The 14,720-nt window shown below is 40.7% G+C and overlaps 1 protein-coding gene across 1 annotated transcript in view; it reads left to right on the top strand.

The window, feature by feature from the left end:
* The window catches only part of LOC117558784 (thioredoxin reductase 1, cytoplasmic-like), a 19,315-nt gene extending 5,383 nt beyond the window's left edge, over positions 1 to 13,932 (top strand). The window contains exons 6-15 of the mRNA XM_034235170.1: positions 1,215 to 1,330; positions 2,377 to 2,602; positions 2,683 to 2,716; positions 4,405 to 4,496; positions 4,740 to 4,816; positions 5,068 to 5,224; positions 6,906 to 7,013; positions 7,657 to 7,752; positions 9,704 to 9,838; positions 12,329 to 13,932. Of these exons, the coding sequence (XP_034091061.1) occupies positions 1,215 to 1,330; positions 2,377 to 2,602; positions 2,683 to 2,716; positions 4,405 to 4,496; positions 4,740 to 4,816; positions 5,068 to 5,224; positions 6,906 to 7,013; positions 7,657 to 7,752; positions 9,704 to 9,838; positions 12,329 to 12,394 (1,107 nt within the window). The 3' untranslated portion in view covers positions 12,395 to 13,932. The remainder of the gene's footprint in view (positions 1 to 1,214; positions 1,331 to 2,376; positions 2,603 to 2,682; positions 2,717 to 4,404; positions 4,497 to 4,739; positions 4,817 to 5,067; positions 5,225 to 6,905; positions 7,014 to 7,656; positions 7,753 to 9,703; positions 9,839 to 12,328) is intronic.
* Positions 13,933 to 14,720: the final 788 nt, after the last annotated feature.

Here is a 14,720-nt window from a genome sequence, read left to right as displayed (position 1 = left end):
CTGATATACACCTGAACATCAGCAGGAGAGGACTCTTTAAAGTAGAGACACTACATACTGATATACACCTGAACATCAGCAGGAGAGGACTCTTTAAAGCAGAGACACTACATACTGATATACACCTGAACATCAGCAGGAGAGGACTCTTTAAAGTCGAGACACTACATACTGATATACACCTGCACATCAGCAGGAGAGGACTCTTTAAAGTAGAGACACTACATACTGATATACACCTGAACATCAGCAGGAGAGGACTCTTTAAAGTAGAGACACTACATACTGATATACACCTGAACATCAGCAGGAGAGGACTCTTTAAAGTAGAGACTCTACATACTGATATACACCTGAACATCAGCAGGGGAGGACTCTTTAAAGTATAGACTCTAAATACTGATATGCACCTGAACATGAGCAGGAGAGGACTCTTTAAAGTAGAGACACTACATACTGATATACACCTGAACATCAGCAGGAGAGGACTCTTTAAAGTAGAGACGCTACATACTGATATACACCTGAACCTTAGCAGGAGAGGACTCTTTAAAGTAGAGACACTACATACTGATATACACTTGAACATCAGGAGGAGAGGACTCTTTAAAGTAGAGACACTACATACTGATATACACCTGAACATTAGCAGGAGAGGACTCTTTAAAGTAGAGACACTACATACTGATATACACCTGAACATCAGCAGGAGAGGACTCTTTAAAGTAGAGACACTACATACTGATATACACCTGAACATCAGCAGGAGAGGACTCTTTAAAGTAGAGACACTACATACTGATATACACCTGAACATCAGCAGGAGAGGACCCTTTAAAGTAGAGACACTACATACTGATATACACCTGAACATCAGCAGGAGAGGACTCTTTAAAGTAGAGACACTACATACTGATATACACCTGAATATCAGCAGGAGAGGACTCTTTAAAGTAGAGACACTACATACTGATATACTTTTATATATATTTGGGCCTGGTTCCATCCCTCATTTAGCCCTGATATTTGCCTCTTTTCATGTAATCAAATTGAGTCCCTTTCTCTACCACACTTGTTTAAATTTCATATTTTTTTGTCTTATTTGTTGAGTTCAACTTCGCTAGCTTAAATGTTAATAGAAAAACCACCTATAAGAATCTACAATATTTGCAATATCGCTGAGATATGCTTTTTTCTTGTTTGTGTTGAATCAGGTGACAGAAGTGAACGGGAGGAAGAGGCGTCTGAAAGCAGAGATCATCGTCATCGCTACAGGAGACAGACCTCAGTATCTGGACATACCTGGGGCCAGAGAGCACTGCGTGACCAGGTCAACCAGCACTCAAACGTTACATTGTGCCCCGATAAAAACAACAGTCTCTTTAAAAACAGAGTACTTTTCCTCCACTACATGTATTTAATACCTTCAGTTGCTTCACAGATGTGGATGAATGATGTGAAATATAATCAAGTGTTAAATCAGACTTTAGTTCCACCTGGAGTAAATTCACCAGCTACCCTGCAGTATACAAAGTCATTCAAACTAGCTGCACCTTTACCAGCTTTGAGAACACTTTCATGATCAATCATTATAAAACATATCATATATATTATTCTGAAATGGACCAATCTGCACAACGACTACTTTTACTGTCGCTACTTTCACTATATTTTGATGAGAATACTTTTCTACTTTCACTTGAGGAACATTTTGAATGCAGGACTTTTACTGTAACAGAGTATTCCTACACTCTGGTACTTCTACTTTTACTCAAGTACAAGACCTGAGTACTTCTACTTTTACTCAAGTACAAGAACTGAGTACTTCTACTTTTACATTGGAACAATATCTGAGTACTTCTACTTTTACTCAAGTACAAGATCTGAGTATTTCTACTTTTACTCAAGTACAAGATCTGAGTATTTCTACTTTTACTCAAGTACAAGATCTGAGTATTTCTACTTTTACTCAAGTACAAGATCTGAGTACTTCTACTTTTACTCAATTACAAGAACTGAGTACTTCTACTTTTACATTGGAACAATATCTGAGTACTTCTACTTTTACTCAAGTACAAGATCTGAGTATTTCTACTTTTACTCAAGTACAAGATCTGAGTATTTCTACTTTTACTCAAGTACAAGATCTGAGTACTTCTACTTTTACTCAAGTACAAGATCTGAGTACTTCTACTTTTACTCAAGTACAAGATCTGAGTACTTCTACTTTTACTCAAGTCCAAGATCCGAGTACTTCTACTTTTACTCAAGTACAAGATCTGAGTACTTCTACTTTTACTCAAGTACACAATCTGAGTACTTCTCCCACCTATACCACCTTATAAATAGAGTCTTCCTCCCCCCTCTCCCCCACAGTGAGGACCTCCTCTCCCTGCCTCACTCTCCAGGTCGGACCCTGGTTGTGGGCGGGTCTTCTGAGGGTTTGGAGTTCGCTGACTTCCTGTTTGGCCTCGGCCTGCCGGTCACCGTCCTCCTGCAGCCGGACCTGCTGCCGGGGTTTGATCAGAAGATGGCGGAGAAGATTGAAAACCACATGATCGTCAGTGGAGTGGAAACGCTTCACAAGTGTACACTCGCCAAGGTAATGATAAAGACAAAGACAGGAAGGATTCTAACTTGAAATGAGCTTTCTTTAAATGTTGTTTTGCTTCTCTGTGTCAGGTGGAGAAGACTGAAGCTAAGGAGGACGTTTCAGGTAAGGCAACTGATAACATTTCTTATTAGATTACATTTAGATTAGGTTCAAGTTTATTGTCATTGCACAGTACAACGAATGCAGTTAGCATCCAACCAGAAAGTAAGGAAGAGGAGAAGAGTAGCATGAGGTTTCAATAAACACACATATCAGATCAATATAGATTAATGTATAAATATGAATACATGTCTTTTGATAAGGTGTAGATTTAGAGCACATACATATAATGTGCAGGGTTTGGGCATATATAAGTTAAAGTGGACCTATCATGCTATATTTGAAAATATATTGTAGGGCCATACCTATAAACATGTCTGTGAAGTTTTATTTACAAAATACCAAACAGATCATGCATTTTAGCCATGCCTCATTTTGCTCTTTTCCAGCCCTGTTTTTGTAAGGGCTGATTCTGTGAGAAGTCTTCTTCGCTGCTTTTGTGGCAGACTACAGCGCCACCTACAGGCCTGGCATATGTACTACAGCGTCGTAGGTGGAGAGTGGCCCATATAGGCGGAGCACCCCTTTTCTGACGTCAGAAAAATTCAAATCTGTATCAGTCTGTATCAAATCCGTTGCCGCCCCGATTTTAGAGATTTGGGTATAGAGGAAAAGAGAGAGGGTTGTGTTTTCTGACACTTGGTGAGTTCCCTGACACACCGTGGACACATATTCATGTATAAAAGACGTACAAAAGTGCATTTTGCATGATAGGTCCCCTTTAAGTAAATCTGGAAAATGTTACATAGAATAATACATTTGAAGAAATGGCTCCCTGTGATACAAATAGTTTAGAGGCGAAATGCGCTGATATGATGGTAGTATTTTGTGTTTATAAACCTCATACAGTAAATCTTACAATCCCTTCATGCCATAAAGCTCCATTGTTGTCAAAAAACTGTTGAAAAACATAAATTAGCCTCGCAGTTGCAATGGATGACACACACACACACACACACACACACACACACACACGCACACACACACACACACACACACACACACACCATGTATACATCACTTCAGGGGACATTACATTGACTTACATGCATTTCCTGGAGACTTATCCTAACCTTAACCAGAACCAACACATGCCTAACCCTTACCCTTAACCTAACCAAGTCTTCACCCTAAAATTAATGATTCCCCTTATGGGGACCTCCATTTTGTCCCCATAAGGGAGGCGAGTCCCCACACGTGACTGTGTAGACAGATTTAGGTCCCCACAAGTATAATAATTCTAGGCCTCACACACACACACACACACACACACACACACACACACACACCCACACACACACACACACACACACACACACACACACACACACACACACACACCATACTGCTTCTATAAATATTTACTAGAGCACCAAATGAAGATTAATCCACTGCTGAACAAAGGCGGCACCAAATGCACTATTTCCTCCGCTTTGAGGATCATTTATCACAAACGGCAGTGACCCGCTGTTTAAGGGGTTGGTAAGCCATTTTTAAACAAGTGAAACTTTATCTGTGAACAGTTTTCAAAGCCACAGGCAGGATAGGGAAGTAATGAAGAATAGATATAGGTAGATGTGTGCATTAGAGGGAATAGAAATGTAACTTTGGGGTCTGAAACTGGCAGCATTTTACAAGTTAATTAACAAGTTATAACCAGATTAGGTACGTTACATATTCTATTCTATTAGGTGGTTCTTCAACATCAACACAGTCTTCTAAGGGACGACTTCGAGTCACCATCATCACCGCAGAAGGCCAAACTGAGAGAGACTTTGACACGGTACGCTTCTACATCCTTGTATTTCCACATGTATATGTTTGACTTTTTTAAAATTTCTATTTGAGATATTTACATTTTGGATTGTTTATGTCTTTTAATTTCTCTTATGTGCAATGCCTTGTCGTTTTATGCTGCTGCAACGCAAACATTTATTATCTTATGTTATCATATCTTATCCTATTAGTTTCAATCGTCATTTCTTCAGGACAACATCCCGGTGTCTCAACGTGTCTCTGTGTTCAGGTGCTGCTCAGCGTTGGAAGAAAAGCCTCCACTAGTGACCTTGGTCTGGAGTGTGTTGGAGTGCAGTGCAGCCCAGAGTGTGTTAAACCTCTCTCACTCTCACTTTGACCCAGATGTTTGCACAGCATGTCCTTCTTTATTTGTATTTACTTGCACTATTTTATCTGTTTTATTAGTTATATGTCCTATATATGTGTTGCACTGTTGGAGAAGCCTGTGACCAACGTGTTTCATTGACCTGTCTACACTGTAGCTACTGTAATGTGCGCATGACAATAAAGCCTTGAATTGAAATGGAATGAAGTTCCTGTGTGTTTCATCTGTGCAGCAGTGGCAGGATCCTGGTGAACGAGAGGGATCAGACCGATGTGGATCATATTTACGCCGTCGGATCAGTGCAGCATGGACGCCCCTCCACCACCGGCCTCGCAGTGCATGCTGGGACGCTGCTGGCTCGACGGCTCTTCAGAGGAGACACCACCTTGGTACACACTTTGTACATTTGATTTGATGACCAAGTTTACGTTGTGTTTTGTTGGATTTATTTTCTTTTTCCGGTGGATTTTTTAAAGTGTGGTTGTGATCCAGAAGCTGCATATGAGACAATAAGTCTGACTTTATTTGAGCTAATATAACGTGTCATCCACAGTGTGATTATTACACCATTGTTCCCATAGTGTGTGTGAGGTTAATGTTCAGCTGTGTGTGTGTGTGTGTGTGAGGTTAATGTTCAGCTGTGTGTGAGGTGTGAGCAAGCCCGCCTTAACCTGCCATCAGGCCCTGGGGCTTTTTTTTTTTTTAGGTTTTGTAGGCCCCCTATTTAAATAACAAATCAAAGTCCTTTATAGCCTCGGCAGGCTCTGTGATCGCACTTCTCCACTCTGCTCTATGTGCGCCTGGTCCTCTCCTCCAGATGAGTGACGTATCGGGCCTCCCTCATGTATTTGTCCGGTTGCCGTTGGCTCCCCTCCACGTAGCAAGTCCTCGTCGTCCTCCCATCTCCTCCAACATCCCTCCTGTCTGTTTTTCCTCTCCCGCTACTCCATCGCTATCAGAACCAGACGGCCTACTTGGCTCCAAGGCCGGCACCGCTGCCGCTCGGTACAGAACTCACCTGTCCTTCCTCCTCATCCTGGCCTACAGGTTTAAAATAACCTGTAAGCTTCGGTATGTTTTGTAATAGCTGCTTGTCTCGAAACTCCTTTTCCCTCAACAATTTCCTTTTCCGAGCGCCACTCTCAAACTTTTTCTTCTCAAACTTTTTCTCCTAAACAACCTTTATCTGTCACTCAATCACTCGCAATTTGAATAAGTCACATGTGAAACATATTCTCATTCTGATTGTGTTTGTTTCCCGGGGAAAACCCTCAGGAGAAACACCGGCTGTTGTTGTGCCTGCTGTGACGTCAAGTTACTCCGTTCTCCACTTGTAATTATGCCGAAGCTTCAAAGCTGTATTTATCATCTGAATTTGCCGAAACAAGTTTAATATTCTGAAAGCCAAGACTTTGTTTATTTGAAACCAGATGAAAACAAACTGTCACGGACCCTGCCGTGTTATCTATGATTACTATACTCTTACATTCATAATGTCAGCGGAGGGAGGGGAACAGCAGAACAGCAGAGGGAGAGGGAGAGCTGTCTTCTTCCCTTTACAAGCTTCAAAAATGTATTTATCGTGTGATTTTGGAAATAAAAGTTTCTTATTCTGAAAGCCAAGACTTTGTTTATTTAAATAAAAATTAAGAACATCCGAAATAAAACACTTTTAAAAAATTTTTTTTTGTGTATTGGCTCATGATAGGCCCCTGATCTCCGTAGGCCCCTGGGCTTCAACCCAGGTCAGACCGTGCATTAAGGCGGCCCTGGGTGTGAGGTGTTCAGCAGTGAATGTGAGAGTATTTCAGTAGTGTGTGTGCGAGGTTAGTTTGAATTTTGGACTAAACGGCCCCTCATAGACACCACCTTGGTACACACTTTGTACTTGTTTGCATCATTTTAACACTAAAACTATTGATTTTATGACCAGGTTTGTGTTGTTTTTTGTTGGATTCTTTTAATGCATTTAGAGTTTTTTCTTTTTTGAAATGGTGGTTGTGATCAGATGCTGCATACGAGACAATAAAGTTTGACATTATTTGAGCTAATCTAACGTATCATTCACAGTGTGATTACACCAATGTTCCCATTGTTGTGCTGACTCAAATGGAGTATGCTGCCTGTGGTCTGACTGAGGAGAAGGCCAATACAACATTTGGAGAAGCCAGTGTCGAGGTACACACACACACACACACACACACACTCACACACACACACACACACACACACACACACACACACACACACACACACATACCATGTATACATCACTTCAGGGGACATTACATTGACTTACATGCATTTCCTGGAGACTTATCCTAACCTTAACCATAACCAACACATGCCTAACCCTAACCCTTACCCTATTCCTAAACCTAACCAAGTCTTCACCCTAAAATTAATGATTCCTCTCATGGGGACCTCCAATTTGTCCCCATAAGGGAGGCGAGTCCCCACACGTGACTATGTAAACAGATTTAGGTCCCCACAAGTATAGTAATGCTAGTCCACACACACACACACCCACATACACACACACATACACACACACACACACACACACACACACACACACACACACACACACACACACACACACACACATAAATCTAATATAGACGGTGAGAAGAGAGTGTTTTACAACCCACAGTGGATTCAGGTGATTTAGGATGCACCACTGGGGATGTTTCAGGCTGTGTTATCCATCCCTGCTCTCTGGATTCAGGCGGAGGAAACGCAGCAGATCACAACACTGTGCACACACACACACACACACACACACACACACTCTAAATTCTAAATGTCCTTCCTCCTGCAGGTGTATCACAGCTACTACTGGCCGCTGGAGTGGGAACTTCCTGCCAGGAATAAATACTCCTGCTACGTGAAAGTCATCTGCCACATCCCTGAGCAGGTAGGATTTTCTTTTTAAAAAGCTGCTCTAATCAATATTCTAATATTAACAATTGCTCCAAAAACTTTGCGTTGTGTAAAGAGTGATACAAACTCAACAGTTCACTTTGGCTTTTAAGGTGTCTTCAGCTCTTTGTTTTTGGTTTAAGTCCCCAAAATAATATCACATTATGTCAGGGTATTTTTGCCATAACCGTATTCCTGCCATTATACAAAAAATACTGCAAAATTATTATATTATTGATTTCAAGAGCATGCAATTTTAATAACACTACAATATAGTATAATGTAACACTTTGTCTTCAAATACTCAGTAAAAACTAAACAAAACAAGTATTGAATTTCTGCAATACGCTTCAAATTCTGTTTCAAATACAAAAACAACAAAACATAATCAACCACAAATCTTAAGTGCACGTTTAAACACCCTTAAAATAGAAAATATTTACCCTTAAATCTGATTTTAACCTCCAAAATAGTTATTTATTTGTACACCCTGGAATTTCTCCACTATGTGACGGACACATTAGCGAAATAAAGTGAGGAGCATAATGAAGAAGTATTGCCTGATCCAATATAAAGTGCTCCTCCTGCATATGATTAGATATCACCATCCAATCATATCTAATATCTAATATGTAAATGAAGCCCCCGCACACTTCGCCTCTCTATAATCAGATTCTTTGTTTTTTCTCCTGAGATATTTAATCATTATGCCTCAAAGTGTGCAATAGTTCTCCCCGCATTATTCCACCCACAGCTTCGTCATATGTGTCATAGCCCTTTCCACAGTTGATTTGGCCCACCTCGAGGTAACTGCATTTCAGAAGGCCTCTCTGCCAACTGCTGGTAACTGTGTTAATATCAATATTCTCATTATCACTTTATTCCCTGGCTGGGTCACAATTAAAATACAATGCCGCCATTTAAAGCATTTGAAGAACAGAGGCTTGACTTTAAGTTCCCCTAGTATACTGTTTTTCATCAATATATTATAGGACTCAGATATATACAAACATGTCTCTGATTGGCTGAAACCCCAAACAGATCATTGCAGCATTACCCATAATCCCCTCTGTTTCAGCCCTGTTTCCAAAGTGCTGATTCTCTGTCTGTTACTTTAGATGAAAATAAGGAGCCCCTCCCCACGCCCCTCTGAGAGATGTTTGGTTACAAAGAACACAATGGTGCTCTAGGAGGAGATTCAGGTGATAAGGTGGGGGGGGGGGGGGGGGGGGGTTACCTTGGTTGGTGATTGGCTAATGGTTACACAAGACAAAACATCGTGGATGGATCAGGACAAAAAGAGAGAGAATCTTTGTTCCTGAAACTTTTTAGAGTCTCTTTCCACAGAGGGGACACATGTTGATGTAGAAGAGACATGAAGAAGAGGGGACACATGTTGATGTAGAAGAGACATGAAGAAGAGGGGACACATGTTGATGTAGAAGAGACATGAAGAAGAGGGGACACATGTTGATGTAGAAGAGACATGGAGAAGAGAGGACACATGTTGATGTAGAAGAGACATGAAGAAGAGGGGACACATGTTGATGTAGAAGAGACATGAAGAAGAGGGGACACATGTTGATGTAGAAGAGACATGAAGAAGAGGGGACACATGTTGATGTAGAAGAGACATGGAGAAGTGGGGATACATGTTGATGTAGAAGAGACTTGAAGAAGTGGATTTTGCATAATAGGTGACCTTTAAAGAACAGAAGCTCAACTTGAACAATGACTTTGCCGTTAAGGAACTTAAATGGACATAGATATATATTTGTTTCATTCGGACCCAGTTTAGATATGATTCACAAGCTATTTAACTGGGATGGTTTTGGGATGTGATGCCGATCCTGCTTCAGACTCAGAGACTTTTCGTGTCTAACATGACATTGTTTATCTGATTTAAACTTTAGTGAACCCACGTATAACCTGCTGTTCCTCCACAGGAGCGAGTGCTTGGTGTCCACATCCTGGGCCCGAACGCTGGAGACATCCTCCAAGGCTTCGTCGCAGCGATGAAAGGTGGACTCACCAAACAACAGCTGGACGCCACAGTGGGCCTCCAACCCGGGTCCGCCCAGGTCAGAATCCTCTGCAGCATTCTTCCACACTTTTGCATAAAAACAGCTGCACTATGACGGCTATTAAAGGGATAGTAAAGATAGTTTAAAGTGGAGTAGCATAGGAGTCAACATTTTTATTTTAGCCACCTGAAAATGCAATCGCAGTTGAAATGTATGCAATATATCAATATCCTTTTTGACCACTTTTGCTTGCCATAGATTACTCTTTTCAACATGGAACTGTAGTCGTTATCTATGTTCTTGCTAAGGCAATATCATTTAAAAAAAACATACATTTTCCCTCACAGTAAGGAGGAATTGCTGGTATACCTCCACCAGTTACACATATTAAATAACCAATAGATTATATGGTAGACCAGCTACTTTTGTGTCATGTGAGTTACATTTCTTATTATTTCAATGGACTCTGGTTGCTTTGGGGAAAGTAAGAAAGAGTCTCAAAGAAAAGTCAGACAGTGAAAAGTCGTTCTGAATATGAGACAGATTTTTTTTAGCCTTTTGTTAGGTGGCTAAAATAAGTTTTTCCACAACCCCCGTCCACAGAATTACGTTGATTTACTTCTCTGCCTTTACTCCTGTCTACTTTTTGAATCCATCAACTTCATCCAATCACTGAAAAATACCCCACTTCTAACAATCTGCACCATCCCTTCAAGGCACAATATGGTGACCCCCCCCACAATACATTTCCCCCCCAGCAGCATTAATTCCCTGTCACCTCCTCTATGTCCAGTCTCGCTCTATTCACACTGTGCTGAGAAGTCTGTTTTGAGATATTACCATGTGTCGTCCTTGGAAAAAGCTCGAGTGTCTGGGGTCAATGCCAGAGCAGCAGATTCAAATGAGTTTCCTGCTCTGAATGCTGCCCGTCTGAATTATTCATAGCTATATTTAATAAACCTCTCAGTGGAGACTGACCTCGCAGTACATGAGCGGGTTAATACTCAACACTTTCTAAACTTAATTAATAAGGCTTTGAATCGGGTGTTAAATAGAGGTCCTGGCAATATCAGCTAAGAAAGGGTTTTGAGATGCAGTTTAATGGTTCATCGTAGATCCTGCTGGACTGATTGATCCTGTTATTGATGCTCTGAGGGAAGCTGTAATCAACCTTTAATGACTGCATGATCAACAGGTTAGAGTTTTTAGATTTAAATCACTTAAAGGACACATTACTATACTCATTTTCAGGTTCCATATCAGAATGTAGTGTCTCTACTTTAAAGAGTCCTCTCCTGCTGATGTTCAGGTGTATATCAGTATGTAGTGTCTCTACTTTAAAGAGTCCTCTCCTGCTGATGTTCAGGTGTATATCAGTATGTAGTGTCTCTACTTTAAAGAGTCCTCTCCTGCTGATGTTCAGGTGTATATCAGTATGTAGTGTCTCTACTTTAAAGAGTCCTCTCCTGCTGATGTTCAGGTGTATATCAGTATGTAGTGTCTCTACTTTAAAGAGTCCTCTCCTGCTGATGTTCAGGTTCATATCAGTATGTAGTGTCTCTACTTTAAAGAGTCCTCTCCTGCTGATGTTCAGGTGTATATCAGAATGTAGTGTCTCTACTTTAAAGAGTCCTCTCCTGCTGATGTCCAGGTGTATATCAGTATGTAGTGTCTCTATTTTAAAGAGTCCTCTCCTGCTGATGTCCAGGTGTATATCAGTATGTAGTGTCTCTACTTTAAAGAGTCCTCTCCTGCTGATGTCCAGGTGTATATCAGTATGTAGTGTCTCTATTTTAAAGAGTCCTCTCCTGCTGATGTCCAGGTGTATATCAGTATGTAGAGTCTCTACTTTAAAGAGTCCTCTCCTGCTGATGTTCAGGTGTATATCAGTATGTAGTGTCTCTACTTTAAAGAGTCCTCTCCTGCTGATGTTCAGGTGTATATCAGTATGTAGAGTCTCTACTTTAAAGAGTTCTCTCCTGCTGATGTTCAGGTGTATATCAGTATGTAGTGTCTCTACTTTAAAGAGTCCTCTCCTGCTGATGTTCAGGTGTATATCAGTATGTAGTGTCTCTATTTTAAAGAGTCCTCTCCTGCTGATGTTCAGGTGTATATCAGTATGTAGTGTCTCCACTTTAAAGAGTCCTCTCCTGCTGATGTTCAGGTGTATATCAGTATGTAGTGTCTCTATTTTAAAGAGTCCTCTACTGCTGATGTTCAGGTGTATATCAGTATGTAGTGTCTCTACTTTAAAGAGTCCTCTACTGCTGATGTTCAGGTGTATATCAGTATGTAGTGTCTCTACTTTAAAGAGTTCTCTCCTGCTGATGTCCAGGTGTATATCAGTATGTAGTGTCTCTATTTTAAAGAGTCCTCTCCTGCTGATGTTCAGATGTATATCAGTATGTAGTGTCTCTACTTTATGTCATGATTTAGTCTCAGATTTCCAACTTTCACACGTTGCTGAATAATACATGTGTTTATACTTGTATATATTGTATTTTCTCCCTTTCTCACACACTGATACGGTCTCTCTTTGTTGCCCAGGTGTTCAGCTCATTGACGGAAACCCAGCGCATGACTGAGGCCTTGATGATGAGAGGAAACTGCTGAGGTTAGCCCCCTGCTGTCAATCACAGTTGCCTATAGCAACAGTGTAAGACAGCAGGGAGGTATTTGACGTGTTTTAGCGGCAGTTTGGCTATCTCACCATCCAATGACGTCCTCACCTGCATCCTGTCCTGCAGGCGGGCGAGGACTGATGACACTGCGCCTGACACACGTCTCGTTTTCTGCTTTTAGGTTTATTTACACTTTTTCTCAATCAATGGCTTTGTGCGTAGCTTTGAAATACGGAGTACAGAACCATTGATTCGCTTAAAATGTACGGAAGATAAGAAGCTCCCCAAGGTTCTGCCTGAAAGTCTCTGTACGCTTTAGCTGAGTTTCTACAGGCTGCAGGACAGCGATAAGGCTCCAGGACTGGATGCATTTAAATGGAGTTAAAGCTCAGGATTATACTCTTTCCATGACGTGGTTTTACAGCCTTATTTTCATGTAATGAACTAGAAGGGGATTATGGAATTACCCAAATAAATAGTGCTTATTGGCGAATGCTCTCACTTTAATGTATGCATACTGTGTTTTTAACGAGACATTAGGCCAGCGTTTGTGAGTTTGTGATTCGCTCTATTGTTTGCTTTCCCTCTTCTATATTCTCTCTCTGCCTCTGAGCACAGTGACGCTCTTAAAACAACAGTTAAATATTCATGCAGGGCATTAAACTAAGTGTCTCATACAAACTAATACGGGACTGGAGTGCAGATATTTCATAAAAGCATGTCGCTGAAGTCCCCCCACCTCCTCAGCTCCACACTCTGCATACCTCTTTGGTTCGTGCAAGGGCGTCATTTGTATTCTTTGTGTGTTGCAGCCCATTCATCCCATGTCCACGTGCATTATACTGTTGCTTTCTTAACATTGTTGTTAAAATGCACATTTTCTTTAGAGGTTATCCTCCAGACCACCTTCTGATTCTCCGACCTGCTTGTAAGACGGATATCCTAATTGCAGAAAGTGCAGTATCTCTCAGCGTGTGCACGAAATAGCCATTAATGCATCATTTGATGACTGTGTGTAAGGTTAAGAAGCTGCTTGGAGGTCTAGCGATCAATCACTGCCTTGCTCTTGGACAGAGTTCACCTGAGTGTCCTGTAGCACCACTAGATGGCACTGTAGCTGTATGTGGAATATAAGAGAGCAATGTGGGAAATAAATACAAATAACGCTGATGCAGCAATGTGTGGGTTAATGAAACACATTACAGTCGAATTGATTCTGCTAATGCAACCACTGTAATACTGCTACCATGATTACTAATGATATTATTACTTTATGTGAGCGCTAGCAATAAAACTCCTTCTGCAGCAGCTGCTATGAGGGTAATCACTGAAACTGCACTCTTGCTATTTGTGCTGCAATTGGTGTTGCTATCAATATCAGTTGAACTTGTACCACCCCAGTATTTTAATACTTTTTATCTATCGGCTTATTTCATTAAACAGATGCCCTTTCATATACTCTGTGAGACCTGTGTCTTTGTATTGTGCCTTATGTATTTGAAGCTTCAAATAAATAACCAGAAATACAACTCTGTCTGTTTCACCATTTATTTTTGATCTGTCTGAACTTGTGAATCTCCACAGTGTTGACTCTAAGATTTCCATAACAGTTCTGAATAGAAACTGGTATTTTGAAAACCAAATCACAACAAAGACACAAGGAAAAAACTGAGATACAAAATGAAAAGAAAATTCTAAGCAGTAGTAAATGTAAAGTTAGATGAAAGCTGATAGCAAAGCAATGCAGTTCATTTATCGTAGGTCGAACAAAATAGAGGGACGATAATAATAATCTTTATATGTACCTTTCATACAAGACTTGCAGTTCAAAGTGCTTCACAGTAGACATCTCTTGAAAAACTCACAGACAATTGATATACATTAAGTAGGAAGGCGTGTGGTGCAGTGGATTGTGCGATGGTGTTGGGATCAGGGGGGCATAGGTTCGAACCCCACTGCAGTCAGCATGTCGTTGTGTCCCTGAAGACACAGATTGCTCCTGTGGGGATTGCCCACAGTATTGAGTATGGAAGTCGCTTTGGATAAAAGCGTCTAACAAGTGACATGTAATGTAACCAGTAAAATACATCAACAAACTTAAAATAGCATAGAATAGACGTACCTTTTAAATAGACGATTAAAGGTATAAAGTTAAAATTGTACATTGCATCAGAGTGCATTGAGTAAGGGAGAAAGTAATAATAAGGATGTTTAAACAATATAGAAAGACATTTTGGTCTTGATTGCCTTATTATTTTCAATATTTTGAATAGTGGTGCCATATTTTGTCAATTCCAAGTAAAAATGTGCCATATCTG

The sequence above is a fragment of the Gymnodraco acuticeps genome, unplaced genomic scaffold (assembly GCF_902827175.1).
Source record: "Gymnodraco acuticeps unplaced genomic scaffold, fGymAcu1.1, whole genome shotgun sequence".
Taxonomy (NCBI): domain Eukaryota; kingdom Metazoa; phylum Chordata; class Actinopteri; order Perciformes; family Bathydraconidae; genus Gymnodraco; species Gymnodraco acuticeps.
Note: the sequence above shows the minus strand (reverse complement) of the source record. Positions and strands in the feature narration are given on the sequence as shown.